At 39.3% G+C, this 20,081-nt stretch overlaps 1 protein-coding gene across 2 annotated transcripts in view; it reads right to left on the bottom strand.

Annotated features, from left to right (window-relative positions):
* The window catches only part of LOC126354252 (VPS35 endosomal protein-sorting factor-like), a 110,639-nt gene that overhangs the window by 36,237 nt on the left and 54,321 nt on the right, over positions 1-20,081 (bottom strand). For both annotated transcript variants that reach the window (XM_050003770.1, XM_050003769.1), the window contains 6 exons: positions 16,964-17,140; positions 16,700-16,874; positions 13,033-13,202; positions 10,738-10,838; positions 10,437-10,618; positions 10,147-10,290 (listed from right to left, as the gene is read on the bottom strand). In XM_050003770.1, the coding sequence (XP_049859727.1) occupies positions 10,147-10,290; positions 10,437-10,618; positions 10,738-10,838; positions 13,033-13,202; positions 16,700-16,874; positions 16,964-17,140 (949 nt within the window). The remainder of the gene's footprint in view (positions 1-10,146; positions 10,291-10,436; positions 10,619-10,737; positions 10,839-13,032; positions 13,203-16,699; positions 16,875-16,963; positions 17,141-20,081) is intronic.

Below are 20,081 nucleotides of genomic sequence, written 5' to 3'. Positions count from 1 at the left end.
TTTTCTCCTTGATTTGGATATTATCTGAGACATAACAAATTATCTCATATGACCAATAATTTAAATGCCACTTGAAAACTAACATGAGGAAAGGCAACCCCTTCACCTGTATCGAATTTGTGTAGATACATAAAACACCAAAAGCATTTCACTGACTTTCAGGTCAGCTGTCACTCTCTTTACCAATTAAGGAGCCTCAAGGTTGGGGCAGCTGGGTTGAAGTAGGATGTTCAGGGCAACAAGGGGTAGAAAAGTATCAAGAGATAGGAGAGGGGCAGACAGGTGGTTCTTAGTAACAGCAATGGCAAAATGAGGGTTAATTACAGTAATAATCTTCAAATTTAAGAGGTGAAATGGTGTGAGAGTGGAGACTGTGCCATAGTGAGAGTTCCACTCTACACAGCTAAGAGGAGCTGGCGCAGAGACGGGTGGATATAAATGGGATGAGTAACACTTTTTTATTTTTTTATTTATTCTGTGAATTCACCCTGTGTTAAGTCACTAAGATGTGGAGTGAGTCAGGTTTACAAGCATGCAGATAAAATGAAAGAGGTAACATGAACAGAATGTCAATAACAAAAATTAACATAAATTTCTGGATAAGTTTAAAAGTTGAAGTAAAATTAATAAGATATAGTCCAAGTAACATGACAATGACATAATTACTGAAAATATTTTTTCCTTTAAAAAAGAAAAGGACATTGACTATCTGAAACAAGTAATATGAAATAAGGCTAACACATTTGAGCCACTACTGAAGGCAATAGTGTTGCGATGTATGGTGTGTTCAGTTTATGAATAGACATAGGTTGGTGGTGACCTATTATACAGGTGGACAGCTGGTTATCTTTGTGACTCACAAAAAATGCTGGATGTTATTTCTTGCACAGGTCATATATCACATGGCTCTTTATGAGCATGCCCCCACCTATGATTGGGTAGGAAATGCTTATGATTTGACAGCAGTAGGATGTGGGTGGGTGTACACAACGAATTTTGCAAATAAATCATTTACAGGGGAATGGCATATGGGGTGCTGGATTTGTAGCAAATGAAGTTTATCACACATCTAAACAAACTCAAAGCCTTGCTGACAAAAAAGTCGAACAAAGCAAAAATGAGTGCTAGAAGAGCAATGCAGGAAGTATTCAGTTGTACTGTGGTTTGAGTATTTCAATAAATATACCTGTAAACGAACAAGAAAACTGATCACATATCTTTATTTTTTTGGGCTGATAATGAAAAGCAAATGCCAGATGGGAAGTGACTGGGAAAATCCTAAAAAATGCAGTTCATCCGGAAAAGAAGTAGTTTACAAAACTCTCATTTGAAGGATTCTTAAGAGGAAGAAAATAAGATTGTGGGTAGAATAGTGTGCATCTAAGGCTATGTAAAGAGGTTAGTCAAAGCTCTGGTGAATGATGTAATTGATTTTTTGAAGACGTGGGTGGTAAGTGGATTACTGGTTCATGGGCTGATTCAAACTGACGATATATTTGTTACTGTCATGAAAAGAAATGGCTTGAGAAAGCTGGAAGTGCAAAGGCTGAAGGAGAGCAACTTTTAGGTGCAGGACGAAATACAGCTATCAAAATAGAGACACTGGTAATGGTAGGTGCATTTGGTTTGAATAGAGCTTTTTTTATGGAGCTATCGGAAGTGGCTATAGTAATAGGTACTGAGGTTCTGGAAGAAAGTGCGGAGTTTCCTCTCGAATTTGGTCCATATTATGATTATGTCATAAATCTATCTGAAACAGACAATGGGTGGAAGGTATTAAGTGGATGGGAAGGGTTTACCTAAGTGGCCTATTAACAGTTTGGCTAAAATAAGTAAATAGGATGTTACGGGTTGGATGACGCATGGATGATGGAAAAAGCTATGCTCATTGCAGCAAGACTTTGGGTTTGGGTGATGTTGGTGGGCTGGTGCTATTGACAACCAGTACACACATAATGAAGCAGCTGAGGAGAATGGGACCTTGCTGGGTGATCTGCACTACTCAATTGACCATTACCAGAAGTTTGTCTCCTGCATGCTTTCAGCGAGTGATCATCATTCTGAAAACAGAAAACTCTGGCTATGTTGAAGGCTTGGTCTGGGCAAGCATGACAGTGTGTCTGCATTATAAAGCTGTATTGTCAATCTAAAATGAATTTCATAGTGATACACACTCAAAAACAAAGACCAATGCTGGAGTCATGTGGTACTGTCAGGAAGCTGTGAATGAGGGACAAAAAGTGCCAAAAATGTCTTATGGTCAATGATGAGATGGAATTTGTTGCCATAGAGAACAATATGCCACTTCTGTATGGCATACATGATGGCCAAAATTTCCATTTGTATCTGGAAACAATTGCATCGCACAGCTGTCACATCTTGGAGGCATGTGGTAGGCTGTTTCGAGCTATCAGTGTTTCTGTGAGCCAAAACCACCCCAGCCCGCATTGTGAGGCATCCATTGCAGATGAGATATTTACTTGGCATAAAGGTACCGAGACATGGAAATGATTTAAGAGTGATTTAATGTCGATGATGTTATGTCTTAGTCCGACAACCAGACAAAAGGAACATCTTTTTTATGCAAGTTATTTAACAGATGAATGATATCTGCCCCATTATGGTGAAATTTCAAATCCTAACTATTGTAGTTCCTTTAGGTTCTGTGGTTGAGGAAGGTTGTCAATTGCTCCAATGTGGCGCTTTGTAGGTTTCACGATGTCCTTCGTAAGATGATGGTCTGAATAATTTGTTTCTCCCTGCAACTTATTCGGCTTCTGCAAATCATGCTTAAGGCCTGCCTCCTGTAGTTTAGTAAACAGGATCTGAAGATTAGCAAGATGTTACTTCCGAGAGAAATCCATGATAATAATGTCATCAAGATAGTTTGCACAACACAGAACACTTTGCATTAACTGTTGTAAAAATCTCTGGAAGATGGCAGGAGTGTTTGCGATACCAAACAGAAATGTGATTTAACAGTATAACCCAAAAAGAGTGTTGATGACCATAATCTGTTTAGAAGCAGAAAACAGACAAAACTACAAGTAATCCTCTGCCAAATCAGTTTTCAAAAAACATTCACTGCTTCATGGAGATTCCTTCAGAGCAAGGAATAGTATAGCAATCTACTATTGAATTGGCATTAATGCTGGACTTAAAATTGCAGCACAAACGAAGTGCCCGTAGGTTGACAAATAACGACCAGAGGTGTTACACACTGGCTAGAATGAATGAGTTCAGTGATAGCTGAGCCATACAATCTGTCCAATTCATCCTTGACTGCCAGTCACAGAGCAAAAGGAATAGGCCAAGCATGACAAAATTTTGGAACAGCCATCAGTATAAGGCTGAGGAGAGCCTCATAGTCCTTTGCAGCACCCAGTCCAGGTGAAAAAGGACTTGAATTCATGGCAGAGGTTGTACAATGTCTAGAGCAGGATGAAGTCAGAAATAAAATGCATAGCATCCAGAATTTGAAAACTAAAAATCACAAATGTGTTGAGGCCATAAATGTTTTCTGACATTGCACTTTCAACAGCCAAAAACTTGATCACACTCACGACATGCTGAGCACGAGTGTTTCTTGCAAGATCTACATTAAGCTCCAAATTCAGCAATAGCCTTTCTCTTTGCAGTGTAATATCAGGGCCTCTATCTCTTTTCCATCATTGCTTGTGTTACTCTGCTCTTTCCTCTGCAAATCACTGTTTGGTCAGTTACGGCAATTGGCCCATCCATGTCCACTCTATAACTACTTCTTCCTCCCTCATCAGTTGATGGTAAACTCCTCCTTATCACCTACTTGAACAACACCTGTGTTTTTGTTCCTATGGTCCTAAGGGCTTGTATCCTTGCTCTCCTGCACTATGGCCACTGGGGTCGGACCCACTTGCAAGTCTTCACATGGCATTTTGTTTACTGACCTGGCATTGAATTGGCAGTTGAGAAGGTCATCCTCGAGTGCCAACAGTGTGCTCAGTAGCAGGCAGCACTGCCACGGCTTTTCACTCTATGATCTACACCAAGTCTCCCATGAGACCATGTCCGCATCAACAACACAGACCCCTTCTGTAATTCTATGTGGTTGGTAGTGGTTGACACACTGTCAAATTGTCTCAATGTCATGTACCGAGTGATCAAAAAGTCAGTATAAATTTGAAAACTTAATAAACCACGGAATAATGTAGATAGAGAGGTAGAAATTGACACACATGCTTGGAATGACAGGGGGTTTTATTAGAACAAAAAAAAAAACAAAAAAAAAAAAACCGAAGTTCACAAAATGTCTGACAGCTGGCGCTGGACAGCAAAAAGTCAGTGACTGTGCACGACAATTGTGTATAAAAGGAGCTGTAATGAGAGAGAGAGAATCAGATGCGCCAGCAGTCACAGCATGTTGATGTTACCTGAAAAGGCGCTCTTAGTCAAGCTGTATTATCAGAATGGGAATGTGCCAGTTCAGCATTACAATCCTATCGCCATAGGAAGGGAATTCGAACAGGTAAAGGTCCGTTGACAAATGCAGCTGTGGCGAGAATGATTTCGAAGTTCGAAGCCATGGGTTGTTTAGATGATAGACCCCGTAGTGGCCAACGAAGCACAAGGCGTAATGCTGCTGAGACAGTTCAGGAAGAAATGGAGACTGTAGCAGGTTCGTCTATGCATGGGGAAGTCAGCACTCGTGCAGTCGTATGTCACACCGGCATTCTATACACTACTATTTGGTTGGCACTGAGGCGTACCCTCCGATGCTATCCGTACAAAATCCATCGGCATCATGAACTGTTACCTGGCGATTTAGTGAAGCGGAGGGCATTTGCGGTGTGGGCGGAAGATGATGATTGGTTGAGTAACATGTTGTGGACCGACGAAATTCATTTCATGCTTCGAGGGTCTGTCAACGCCTACAACTGCAAAATTTGGGCTACTGAAAATCCTGGAACTGTCATGGAAACTCCACTGCACGACAAGAAAGTCACGGTATGGGTTGGATTTACCACACCTACCGTTATCGGGCCTTTTTTCTTCGAGGAAATGCTGGTTTTGTAACTGCTACCGAGATGGGTGAGAGGAAGGCCGATATGTTAAGAATCGCATCATCCCCAGCCTGGCTGATAAACACTTGCTGGAACGTACAATATTTATGCAGGATGACACTCCACCCCATATTGCTAGACGCGTGAAAGATCTCTTGCGCGTGTTGTTTGGTGATGATCGTGTGCTCAGCCGCCACTTTCGTCACGCTTGGCCTCCCAGGTCCTCAGACCTCAGTCCATGCGATTATTGGCTTTTGGGTTACCTGAAGTCGCAAGTGTATCACAATTGACCAACCTTTCTAGGGATGCTGAAAGAAAACATCTGACACCAATGCCTCACCATAATTCCGGACATGCTTTACAGTGCTGTTCACAACATTATTCCTCGACTACAGCTATTGTTGGGGAATGATGGTGGACATATTGAGTATTTCCTGTAAAGAACATAATCTTTGCTTTGTCTTGCTTTGTTATGCTAATTATTGCTATTCTGATCAGATGAAGTGCCATCTGTCGGACATTTTTTGAACTTTTGTATTTGTTTGGTTCTAATAAAACCCCATGTCACTCCAAGCATATGTGTCAGTTTGTAACTCTCTATCTACATAATTCCGTGATTTATTCAGTTTTCAAATTTATACTGACTTTTTGATCACCCGGTACATGTAGTCCACCATGACGGTCTGACTGCAGGCTCTCAATCAGGTTTTCGGGTCTGTGACTTCTGTGCCTGCAATGGCATTATACACCTCACATCCACAGCATATCCCCTGGAGTCAAATGGGGAGCTGGAGTGTATGATGTGCACTTTTAAGATGCAGTTAAAAAGTGTTTGGTAAATTCATCTGACGACTTGGGACTGCCTCTGTTTCTCAGCACCCATAGGACCACCCTGCTGTCTGGCAAAAGCCTGGTGGAGGTTCCCCACAGTTGACAGCCCTGGGTGCCGATGGCCCAAGGTGCATTCACATTCTTTACAATATGCTTCAAGCAACCCAATCCGGTACGCACCTTCAGTCAGTGGGCTGTATGGGTGCTGATAATGGTGTGAGTGATGCATAGTTGGCAAATGTTCACCGCAGATGCCAATGGGGTGTCACTCTCCCACCATCAGAACTAGCTGATCAATGGAGCACTGACCCATTGCGGCCAAAGATGATGCTGGCAGGGAGCTCTCCAGTAAAACCACAATCTCCAGGATTCAGGCAACATGGGGCCACCTCCACTGGGTGTGCTGTTGGGCGCCAGTGATGTCAAGATGCAGCTACCGGAGACACTGAGCCCTCACCCAATGTCTGACAGCAGCTGCCCGGACACTGCCCTTCCACTGGAGCGTCTGGCAACTACTCCCCAGTTGTCACTGCCACGGTGTTGTGCTTTCCATGCTGTCACCACATGTGGGGTGGTTCCATGCATGACTTGATTTCATCCAGGCCACTTCCAGCCATACGCCCCACCAGGCCAGAGACACCTGATGACCCAGCCCAGCAATATTCGGCAACACCTCTTTAGATGCTGACAACCTGATGGAGGTGATTGTTGTTGATGAATGGCTTCCATCATGTTAGTGCCACCACCATTGGGTCACTTGGGCACACCCCTTGGTCTGCTCAGCCATGCCAGCCTGTCTCCAGCAGTAGTCCCACCCAACTGGCCCTCCATCTTCTTCAGTCAATGCATATGGTGCCAACTCCCCAGAGGGGAAGCATGTAGCCGATGTATGCCATCGCCACAAACGCAGAATTTGTATTCAGTTCAGTGGTGAGAGGTCGAAACAAGAGCACCTGCTTTGCTCATTTTCAGCGTCATCACAGGCCGAGTAGTCCCAGCGGCATGTTGTCAACATGGTCTTGACCTCTCTTGCTTCAGCTATGCTCCATGAAGGTTTTGCTTACCAATTGCAACATTTCCATTGGTTTTGTATGACAGATACTACAAGTTATCAATCTTGGTCTGGACTGCTGCTCTTCTGTTAATGTTCCCACATGTCTGCGAAATTTTGGTGTTCTGTTCACTGCCATTGTATTTCTTGCATGTTGGTTGTTGTACACTATGACATGAAATTTTCTCCTGTATTCTCCTGACCAGTAATTTAGCTCTTTCTGCCACTAGTTTGCACTATATGCAGGTTCAACACATCCACAACACTTACGAAATTTGCTAATCTAACCAATAATTAAGGGATGGAACATTCCATGTATAGAAACAAGATTAAAGGATTGTACAAAAAGCTGTCGAGTGAGGTATCGAATGTGGGTGTGAAATCCCCTTGTGTGAGAATTTCACGATGAAGTCTTATGTCCCACCCGAGAACTATACCCACCTCTGTGTCGGAGGCTGCTGACACTTGCTTCTGCAGTGGCACTTGACCCAAGAGTAAGCTGGTTGGAGTTCTAATGGTGGAAAAAAATTTCACTGCCAGTATTTGGTCAGGAAGGGGGATGGGGGCATAGGGGGAGGGGGGGGGGGGGGTAGCATGAAGTTCACCAGTCTTTGTGTCAGTGTCTCAGTTTAAATATCAAACCTCTCCACAGTGTCTCTTGAAGTGAGGGCATGCAACATTGTTGATGGTGATCCATCTGTCGGATGGGGACATTAATCCCTGAGCAGGTATGTCACTTTTTATAACACAAGCCGATGTGTAGTGTACTTTGTACATATATAAAGAATTGCTGTCTTTATGTTACCAAGGTAAACATGTATGAGAAGAATCACAGTGTAGTATTAGTTTAATGAAATGAAGATAAAATAATCTTACATTATTTTAGTTAAATCATTGTTTAATCAAACAATAATAAAATAACCTTACTTACATCACTCTGATGAAGTGTACAAAAGTAACATAACTGCAACAACACACGCAAAACAATAAATATCACAGTCACATCAGATCACAGCCAACCACTTATTCGAGTTCTAATTATCTCGTAGACAGTTGTGAGATTGTGCTGCTAGCTCAGAATCTGGGCGATTTTTTTGCACAAATTGTACATTTTTTCTCGCCTAGCTGGCTGTTTATTTTATATTACTGCTCCTCACTTGGATGTATGTCAGCACAAGTTAGCTGTGAGTTAGCTGAAGCAATAATGATGGAATAAGTACAGTCTCACAATTGTAAAACAACAATGGAACAATATAAGACAATATTATTTGTGGTTGTTGCACTTTATACACCAGCTCAAAGGTTAAGCTTGGCACCCCCTTGCTGCTATTTGCGAGGAGGAGACTATGTGCTGGCACCAGGTTTCACCCCCACCCTTCTCTCATTCTCATTCTCATCATCATCATCATCATCATCATCATCATCATCATACAACACAAACAAGTGCACTACACTACACTCCTCTCTCTCTCTCTCTCTCTCTCTCTCTCTCTCTCTCTCTCTCACACACACACACACACACACACACACACACACACACACACCTGCTGTATTACAAAAGACTGTAATGGAGTATGTTATTAATAACAAACAACAAGCCAGAGAACCATTCCGACAATTAGTGTGTCAGGAAAGCCTCAAGCAAAACATGATTACAGGATAACATTACATCTATAGAGCACCATATCATTTTCTTCTGATCACAGCATCCTCATAAATAGTTCCTGCAGACAGATATGGATAGAGCAATATTTTACCTCTAGAATATTTTACTCAGAATGATGTCATCATCATAAAACCATGTAGTAGAGCTGGATGTCCTTAAGAGATTAACAGCTGTAGTTTCCCCATTATTTTTCAGCGATGCTGCAGTACCATCATAGAATGGCCACGTTAGCTAATGCTCCAGCTAGCTAGTTATCCATCCAGACTGTTACCCCTGGCAATACTGAAAAGTATGCTACCTCTCTTAAGGGGCCATATGTTATTTATATATCCACATCTATACCTTTGATGTGGTTGCATTTACAGTAGGGCTATCTGTATCACTGAGGCAAGCAAGCCACCCCACTGAGCAAATTCCTTGGTTCACAGGGGGAGAAGGGTGGGCAGTTTGGACTGAGACTTTTACTACGGTCATATTTTTTAAAAAGATAGATTGATAAAAGTCTTGGGGATGTTGAGAGCAGTGTGAGTTTTTCTCTGGGGGTGGAGTAGTAGGGAGGGGGGGAGGGGTTGAAGGAAGTTTCTGGAGTATGTTGGAGGCTAAGTAGACTGGCAAGGTTAGGAAGCTATGAGAGGTTGGCAGGGAAGGGGGATGGATTTGGATGTGAATGACAGATTCTTTGGTGGGTAGTACTAATCACAGGCAGAAATAAGAAGATTGATAAGAGTAGTTTAGTTTTCTCAGATGGTCTTGAGAATATTACTTTAATTGTTGGAATGCAAGGAGCACGATTCCGAGATGACATGCAGGAAATTATGGTCACAGATAGATGTTAAGGCAAAAGGAAAAGAGGTGGTAAAGTAAGTTCTGCACTTACATAATACCAGAGTGGTAAGAGTTAGGGACCCCCCCCCCCCCCCCCCCCCTGCACTTCCCAAAATAAAATTGTAATCCCTCTGTTTTATGATTGTTATCATAATAATTGTTTACCTTTTATATTAGCAATGAGCCACCTGTATCATCCTTTCTTGTCTCTTGAAACTTCCCTACACCTTCCTTGCACTGAACTTTCTAGTCCCCTGGCCACTGTCCTTTACACTTACAAAACAGTATTGGTGTAGTGTAGTGTAGTGTAGTGTAGTGTTGTGTGTGTGTGTGTGTGTGTGTGTGTGTGTAACATGGGGGGAATCCTTAAAGTTCTATATTGGTATATTTATATATGTGTCACCCAATAATCAGCCACAAGCGAGCAGTTGTCTTTTCCAATTTTCTTTCCATTCTGGAATTTCTATTATCATAAATACTGCTGTGTTATTTTTAATTACAATCTAACTGGATTGCCCTAAGCTTCTTGAACATATAATCTTAGTGACCTGTAATTTATCTCTATCTACACAAAAGAATATTATTATTTCTCAAACTATTTGGTATTAAATAATCCAACTTCAGTTGTCATTATCTTCATTCAGTCCTTTCATTTAATATTTTATTGTCCTTTCATTTAATATTTTATTGAGCTCTGTATAGTTTAGAACAGAATATAAGTTATGTAAACATACCATTGTGAAGAGTGTCTCAAAATCTTGTGTATGTAGCAAGATTTTGTCCACAACTGATTGCAGCTGTGAGTAATGTTGTTCATATGCTCTGTCCGGTGTCATATGGCGTATGATGTCTCCAAGGAATGTGTTTACTTCCCTACACTGTCAAATAAATATGATACACAGTAAATAAAGTGTAGGTAAGGGTCATTTGACAGCAACCTAAACAATTAAAGAAAATAATCTAGTAATGTTTTCCCTAAAAGTATGGCAAAACTTCCAAAAATATGTGCAATGTTAAAATATACCGAAAAATGTCTGACAGCAAACTGAACCCAGACTTCTGCACAGCTGATGTACTGGGTGGGATCTTCTAGTTTTGTAACAATACGCCACACATCATTCAATATTTGTAACCTATCCTCTGCTGGAGGATCTGCCAGAACAAGACAAAACCCAAGGGTTCGGAAGAGTATGTACTGTGGAAAACCTGCAATAAACATTTCACTTAAAAGGGATGTGATAATTCTTACTAGCAATGATTTACTATTATTCTGCAATAAGGAAAAGGATGAAAGTATTAAATTTATGTTAAATGATAGAACATACCTTCCTCATTGCAGTTTGAAACCAGCTCGACAAACTCTGACGCTCTGCTGGCTATGTATGCAGGTTTAAAAGCAGCCATTACTGTATTTAACAAGAGGGCACTATGAAAAGAAAAAGAAAGAAAAACCTTATATTTGATGGCATTTGTATTGGAAACTCCTAAATCACAGACTAATAACAGGACACTAGCAACTGTAATTACAAGTGATAATGTATTAGATAACTAACTTACATTTCTTCTTGAACCACTTATACATACCAAAATAAGAGATACACTATTATACACAGAATAACACAGACATATATATTAAGCTCAAGGAAATGTAAATTTCAATAACATAGTGTATCAAGGTATTTTGGTAAAGCTACCATCTGAGGAATTTTTCATAGAAAGTTTGATTAATCCAGTAAATAAAGAGAGCACAAGTGACGGTATAAGACTGGCATTGTGGAATGGAAGCAGTGGTTTGTAATATTGAAGAGTTCATACAAGTATATTAATCAAAAATATCACCATTTTTTTGGAAAAATGGTTTTTCTGTGTGTCTTGATTTGAATTTTATGCCCTGTTTTATTTCCACACTTTTAATTTTTCATTCAATTAATACTGGGGAATTAGCCACTGATAGTGTCTCTCAAATCAAGAGATAGTATATTAAGCAGAAAATTACGGCCTAAAACAAAAGAAAAAGTAATCAAGGAAATGGTCTCATTTTATTACCATAAGAAAAACACTGATATAAGAAAATCTTTATTAGCAAGAACATAGTTTTCAAGTAAAAAAAAAAAGCCATAGACTGCCCAAAAATGGAAGATAAACATCTTATAAAGCGACTACTACCACAGATGGCTAATTCTTCCAGGACGGTGGTCAAGAAAACATCCCAGATATCTAGGTCGCAAGCAGTTAGAAGTACTGTAGAATACAGAAAGGAAGTATCAAAAGCAAACAGTTCAGAAAAACAGCAGAAAAGATGGAATGTTTCCAACAGTATTGATAACAGCCAACTTTAATAATATGTTTGCAGGTAGCAGATATTTGCACCCACATTTTAAATATAGGTTACATTAACTTACAAGAATAACTGAGGTATTATGTTGAGAAAGGAATACATAAAAAGTTTAATGAACTTCAGCATCTTCCCACATACTCTACTGAAAATTATCAAGTCTCTCAGAAATAAAAGTTTTCATGAAACCAATATATTTCCAAGAAAATTAAAAAAAACTTGTAACTACAATTCAAGCAATACAAGTCACAGACGCAGTGCATCGCTGAACCAGATAGCAGTTAATGGTATTATAATAATATACCTTGAATCAAGTTGATTTCATGGCAGGCCAGGAGACTAAATAATTGTGCAAAAATCATGCTGTAATTGAACACCACGAGTTTCAGCATGATGGCTGCCAGAGGAGGAGACACAGGAAATAGAAAAGAAACATATTCAGTAACCCTACACTGTTTATGTCAAATGGGGAAAAGAGAAGGGAGAAATGTTGTCAACAGGAAGGGAAAGGAGAATAATAATGATTTAGCACCGGAGCTCCAGGAAGTACAGGAAATTAACAATAAGAAATAAACTATAAAAGTTGGGGAGTGAAAATTCAAATTACTCAATAGGAAAAAGTGTCAAAAAAAGAGGCACAAGAAAAAGAGTGAGGCAATTAAAAAAATTACGCAATTTTATTTAATAAACTGCCACTCCAATGACATGGGGACAGTGATATTATTTGTTCAGTCCATGTCCAGGGTTGTAAATAAATACTCTGTTTGTTTTTAATTTCCATAATGTACTATCTCTGACTGGCCCCGTGCTTTGATTTTGGAACACTGTTAGAGTGAGTGTTCCTTGCTTTCATTCACTGGAACTGAATTGGGCTCTCATTACTTGTAGTCATAAATGTTCACACTCCATTGTGTTTTCAATTATGAAACTGCAGCAATGACCTGATAAGTTGTGTCAGTTTATAACACATAAGTGGTGATGCAGAATGCTAAACCTTGTCTGTTATTAGTGCATTAAGATGAAAATTTGCTGAATTAAGCAGCATCAGCTGATGCTACAACACCAAGAAACAACAAGATCAATAGAGGACTGAACCACAGGTCTTTGGATTTAACCATTCAGCCACCAAGATTCAGTATTCTCTTTTATTTTGTGAATCTGTCAGTTCTGATTTAGTTATTTTTGTTCTGGAAACTGGTAAATAGACATTTCTTCTCGTTAAAATATTATTAGTGCTCACACTTTTATTTTGATTGAAAGTGAAAAATTCATTTGAAATAATGACCTGTTACGCTTTTCTTTGCAGCGTGTAATGACTTCCACTAAGAGGCTCTCTGGTGCATTTGCAGCTACCCCCTGAAGAATCCAGTCAAGTGCAGGAGTGTAGAGTGTAAGGTATGTTGACAGTTCGACCTTCTGCTGACTTAGATCTGCCTTGACTCCATCAGAAAATACCTGAAACAGAACAAGAAGAATAGTGTAAAGTCTGTGATGAAAAGTACGTGGAGTGTGACAGACAGAGCACTATTCACCACCAACATGGTCAGGAAAAATATATCATATTTATGCAAATCTAATGTGGGCTTTTTTGAACCAAACACAGTATTCAAAATCAGTGTGTGCTTAAGGTGTGAAGGCACATTGTATTCGAGTACAAACTTTAATCTGTCATCCACCAACAACAGCATTGAAATTTAGGTATTGTTCCTTACATCACAATGCATAGATGTAACAATCAACTTTGTTACATTATTGTTGGCCTGTTACTGCATAGTGTGTTGGCATTAGGTACTCACAAATTTCCCGATGGCCAAATAGGCAACACTGATGAGATATCAGTTTGGTTTGATATGCCATTTAATTACATAATTGATGAGAAAGGGGAGAAAGGGCCAAAAGAAACGCCAGGATGTGAAAAACAGCATAATTGTAATGCAGGCAATCAGAGCAGATGGGCACATACTCCCCCTTTCTTAATCTTCATGCATAAAGTAAGTCCCAAGACCCCTAAAAATGAAATGCTGTTCCCTGATGATGTCATTATTCAAAATCAATAGAAGGGATGGACGATTGCCACTTTAATGCTTGACTGTCTTCGAAACATATGGGAACTCCATCCTGGTGGGCTTTTCAAACTGCATTTCATGGTCATCTCAGTAATGACGTAAAAAGAAGATCTACAGCCTTGCCAGTGACCTTGTTATTATTCCTGAGGAATGACTTCTGTGTTACATTTCAAAGGTTGCATTCAGGAACAGCATGGAAAATGGTTCCGTGAACCAAAGTATTAAATGACTCTGAAAGGACAAATTAAGCATGCTGCTGCACCCACATTATTGCACACTGGGTTTTGGCAGCTTGGAACGGCATTGAAGTACCAATGATTGTAAAACCATTCAAGAAATGCTTTATTTCAAATACCTTGAAAGGCAGTGAAGATGATGTGCTCTGCAACAACACCAAGGATGATGGGGAAGGCAGACTCCTCTGAGGATACCAGTAATTATGGGATTAGTGAATAACAATGGGTAACATGTGTAAATTATGGTATGTTTGTTTTCATGGCAAATAGGTAGTCTAGTTAGGGGTTCTTTTTTAAAAAATGGCTGTGTTACTTAAAAATTGTTGTTGTTATTTTGATAGTTCATGTATACATCCATTGTTGTGCAAAATAAACTTAGCCTACCAGTTACACACCAACAAACTCTTTCTTTATAATTTTAATGTTTAAAATTGGTATATGTATTACATTTGATGGTGCATTATATTTGTATAAATGTGATACATATAATAATGAATAGGTTAGAATATTCTGCTGAGTAAGAATATTCTTCTGAGTATGAACATTGGTGTAAGGTCTGGTATGATAAAAAATACACTAAGTAAACTACCATATGTATACTATGGATAGAGATGAAGAATAATCTTCTGAAAGTATTAAGGTAAATCCCACTTCTGAAGATGGTGATAAATATGTGTCATTCATGTATTCTTCCCTCGAATACGTTGTCTTCTGCTTTATGTTCTTCATACAATTGTAAGAGTGCAGAGTATCCCTCACTAGTATGTGAAAATGCGGAAGTATGGGTTTATTACAATTGACAGGCAGCCTATTACCTGTTAATTCAGTACAGTCTTTGCTTTCTTAATTGGTTCATGATATCTGAATCTGTAACAATGATGCTCATATCATCAGCTAATTGGCTGATGATAGTTTAAGAGGTGCAATTCAATATCTTTTTTCAGTACAAGCAATGTTTCTTGGAGACAAACTCTCATAAATTGTGAAGCAACATTATGTAGTTTTTTTATATTTTACCTTGACCAAAAAAATGTGCTGAATTGAAGAACTTAACATAAAAAAGCTCTAAGTTTCACAGTCATGAATTTGAAGAAAATGTGTTAAGTATACTAGGTAATTAATTTAGCATTGGAGGGCAGCGTGGAGGGTAAAATCGTAGAGGGAGACCAAGAGATGAATACACTAAGCAGATTCAGAAGGACATAGGTTGCAGTAAGTACTGGGAGATGAAGCAGCTTCCACAGGATAGAGTAGCATGGAGAGTTGCATCAAACCAGTCTCTGGACTGAAGATCACAACAACAACAACAACAACAGGTAATTAATGGTCATAACTGCACTATTAATGTGTTTGTTCCACATCCATGAGAATCATATCATTTTTCAGGTCTATGGAATGAAAAAAGAACCTAACCTAATCTAATCTTTATTTAAAGTTAAGCTTAGTGTAGATCTACATTCAAAAGAAAATCACAAACGTTGTATTGAAATTGTATGAAAAATTTACTGAAAGGGGAAATGTAATGAAAAACTCTGAGTGCTGTGCTTCAATAATCAGAAAAAATAGTACAATTTTATTCTACTTTTGTAAAACTGTACGTGATCATTATTTTTCATGTACTGCACTACTTCAATCAAATCTTTCTTCTTTTCTTCACAAATGTGGCTTGTAACACCCAGGGCATGAAGTTGCATTTTCATGATGTCCTGTACTACAAACCTTTTCTCAAAATAGGGATACCTTCCCAAGCCTCAGTTTAATTTAAGATTCTCTTGGTCTTAACTACATGTGGCTTATGATTGTCTAACCACAATCACTGTACTTTGACTATGTTTAGATCTGCTGTGTTTATATTACAATCTGCTGCTTTCTTGAACTCAAAGAAGTCAGATACATTCATGTAACTTATGATAAATGACTTTATTTACCTTGATTGCTGTATCATGTCCTTTACATCTTCTAGAACAATACATCTGGTAACTCAAGAATAAACTGTCTGTCCAGTTATGATGTAGGTTAGTGATCAGCAATAAGATTTACCTCCTGTGCTGGAGGGGCTTTCACAGGAATACATTTATTACTTGAACTTTTGTATTCATTCCCTTCATTTTTCAGCTTTTTCCTCATTGTTGTCACAGCACTTTCTCTTTTAAATTGCTGTTTCCTTTCACTCAAACTGTTACAAACATCTGCTGCCACTACCATTTTATCTAATGCAGAGGAGTAATTGCATGGAACACAGAGCCTTACCTATGATAACAGCAGTGGCTGTTAAACTGCATGCCATCTGCTGATTGCATTTGCTACTACATTTTCACTCCATGACAATTTGAGCCTTTTATACCTTACTGGGCTTGTTATATACATCCCATTTCACACAAAACTTAAAAATTCCTTATTACAGCACTTAGACCTTTTTTATTTCAGTTTGTCATATGGTGATTGCAGTGACCCACAGGGGCATATAGCATGTTAGGCATTACATTCCACCAGTTGTCGGAACAACAGAGATGTCAGTGATAATCACAATAGTCATAGAAACTATCTGAAAAAAGAACTTACTAAAATTCAAACATAATTTTTGAAGTTCCACAAAATGGTCAAAGGAAGAAACTGTGAGGGTAACATACATTTTGACTGTTGTACTTACCTGGTCATATGATGCCAAAAAGTCATAGAAATTCTCCTTTATATATTCCCTGTCTGAAAATGGAGAGACAGCCATGCCTACTCGACACAAATAACATCTCGCATAAACAGCCACAAGTGGATCACCGATGCCTCTGATCATTCTCGTCAGCCTCAAAAGTGCTTGGGAGAACTCACTGTATTGAACAATTATGCCATACAAGTATTTAATAACAATACTTTTTGGTATACAAGTAATCATAATTATAAAAGATTTGGGCAATACCTTGATGTTAGGAAGCTATATGACTTTAAAATAGCCATTTCAACGTAAAGCCGTGGTACTAGTTCTCTGATTGATGCAATTTTGTAGAACCAGTTCCTACATGTTTCCTTGGCAGATTCTGGTACCATGTCTGGAGTAAATTTTTCTGGAAGAGATGTTGGTGTTTTACTACCAGGTCTGAAACAAGCAAATAGTATCAGATGATTTACTAAGTAAGTTAAAAAAATTCAGAAAATCTAGTGATATACTCAGAAGATTGAAAACAGAAAGTCCAGAAAAAAAAATTGTCTTCGGTAAAATGTATTTTATAGCTATTATTACAGAAATAACAATTAGAAAATTAAAAGCTGTAGAGATAAAGTCCAGATTTATTAGAAGCATGCATGTGTGGTGTGGTGGTACCCTCTGCCAGAGAATTTTTGGCTGCCCACCCTCCCCACCCACAAATTATTTGTTTTTTACTTTCAATGTTTTTACTTTTCATACATTTTTCTGTTGCCTTACAGAATTAAATTTCATATTATCAAAATATAATTAAAATGGACTTATTTAAAGGAATTATATGATGGATTTCATAGTTAAAACTTATGTTTCTCCTTATAGCGATCTTTCTATTGTTAAAGGGAAAACTATATGGGAGTGAGGAAAAGAACAAGCTTGACTTAAATTGTGTCACATTTTTGATAGGAAGCGGGTACTTAGGAGGTGAGACAATAGCCATTTTAACCTTAGAACGCAAGTGAAACAAATCAGGTAGATGTGTGTTATTCACAGAAAGAAAATAAAAGTGATATGTGTATTTTTACATGAGACTACAAATATGACCCTTAACCTAGAAAGTTAGCATTGCATCCAATAATCTTTTTGTTGAGGCTTCTTTTCATCAACTGACAACCACAGCAATATCACTTTGTACACAAATCCATGTAAAACACAACTATAAAGCAGTCGCAACCAGTGACATTAACAATCGCATTCCAACTGAACTCATATACAGACCAAACACTATGCTACCATCAGTCCTATTGGCATACTTTCAATGCTTTCCAAGTACAAGGAATTTTGTGTGTGTGTGTGTGTGTGTGTGTGTGTGTGTGTGTGTGTGTGTGCATGTGTGTGTGTGTGTGTGTGTGTGTGTGTGTGTGTTTCTGAAGATCCTACTGAAAATACAAGTCCTGACAGTCATGAGCTACTGCTTCACTAAAGCTCTCATTTGTACATGATCACTATCTGTTCCCTAAGTAGAGGTGGTCTCACAAAAGATACCCGGGAGGGGTCCACAGGTAGCACGGCATGGCCACTGTCCCCCACCACGGCATCCGCCATCCGCCACCACACCTGACTCTCGGACACTAATCTGCTGGTAGTCGGCTGCTGTGCGCTTACCCTGAGATAAGCATAAACAATGTTGCCATCTGATTAACTTAAGCTTACCTTTATTTACAATAGGTGCTTAAAATGATATCCCTCTATGGCAAGAGCAGCCTGACATCTCCTGAACAAATTAGCAAACGCTCGACGAACTTCGAATGCCGAAATCTGAGAAATGGCTAGCCGAACCCTGTCTTCCAACTCTCCAAGCATTTGGGGATTTGTTGCTTACAGCTTGTCTTTTAACATTGCCAAGAGGTAAAAATCACACAGATTTACATCTGGAGAATGAGGAGGCCAGTCAACCCTTTTGTCACCAAAAATAGTATTGCTGTCACAGAAGCATTGCCAATGTGTGGCCTCGCATTGTCATACATGAAATAACCACACATCTTTTAGTTAGGTATTAGTTCTCAAAGGAAAAACAATGCAATCTATTGTTCACATACCTGTCAGAATGTATTGTTTTGTGGAAAAAGGTTTGTCTCGCAGTACTTGTGCATCACACTCCTGTTTTCACATGATGCAAAGGTTGTTGATGTAATTCATGAGTATTTTCATAGGACCAACATCGACTGTCCTGAGAATTTCTGTACCCTGACAAATGCAGCCACACTTCATCACAAAAAAAAGCATCTCTGGATCAACTTCCCCATTGTTCACAGACTGCAACAGCCAGTTGGAACAATGACGTCAAGTAACAATATCTGAGTTCCTCAGTTGATGCACTACCATTATTTTGTATGGTTTCAATTTCAGTTTATACACAGCTCTATAAGCAAACGCTCTTGACACACCAGGCTGAAATGTCAAACTGTGCAGAGATTTTCTCAGACTTCTTTTCAAGGCCTCCCTTATCTCATCTAATTTATTAAACAATGGGAACTCAAGGTAGGAATATCAACACATATAGGAACAGATAGATTGCTACTTACCATAAAAGACACTCACATGTAGCTTTCGGCCACAGCCTTCGTCAGTGAAGTCACTCACACACACACATGCGAGCGCGCATGAGCACGACTGTCAACTCCGGCCCAAGATGCTGGAGTTGGTGGTCATGTGCATAAGGTGTACTTGCTTCTTTGTGTGTGTGTACATGTGTGTGTGAATGTTGTTTGTGTGTCTCTCTTTGCTGACAAAGCTACATATCTGTTAACTGTGCTTGTCTACAATCTTATGTGTCACCTTTACAGCAAGTAGCAATCCGTCTTTTCCTACACTGTTCATCTAATTTATTTTCATTTACAGCACTAGGTTCTCAAGACCTGCCACACTTGAGCAGCCTTTGATGGTGCCTTAGGTTCAGGTGCATAGGTCAGCAGATGACTCTGCCATGAAGGTTTAACCCTGCTCACCTACGCAGCCACTGCCGCAGCATTCAGGCAAACAGCTGCTCAGAGTGTGCACCACAACACTGACACAGGCTGTGGGGGCAGTGTTATGCTATAAGGGACATTCATTGGACTTCTATACAGTAATTAAAGGCACCATAACACCTGTGGGCTACTTGGACATTATTGTGGACCACCTGCACCCCTTTGTGGTAGATGGCTTTCCTGACAATGATGGCTCTTCCAAAAGGATAACTGTCTGTGCACACAGCCAGAATCATGCTACAGTGATTTCAAGAACATGATAGTGATCTCACACTGATGCCTTGGCCATCAAATTCACCTTACCTGAACCTTACGGAACACATCTGTGGTGTTATTGAGTGTCACCTACATGCCTGCAAGTCCCTGGA

The sequence above is a fragment of the Schistocerca gregaria genome, chromosome 3 (assembly GCF_023897955.1).
Source record: "Schistocerca gregaria isolate iqSchGreg1 chromosome 3, iqSchGreg1.2, whole genome shotgun sequence".
NCBI lineage: Eukaryota > Metazoa > Arthropoda > Insecta > Orthoptera > Acrididae > Schistocerca > Schistocerca gregaria.
This window is presented reverse-complemented; position numbering and strand designations above follow the sequence as displayed.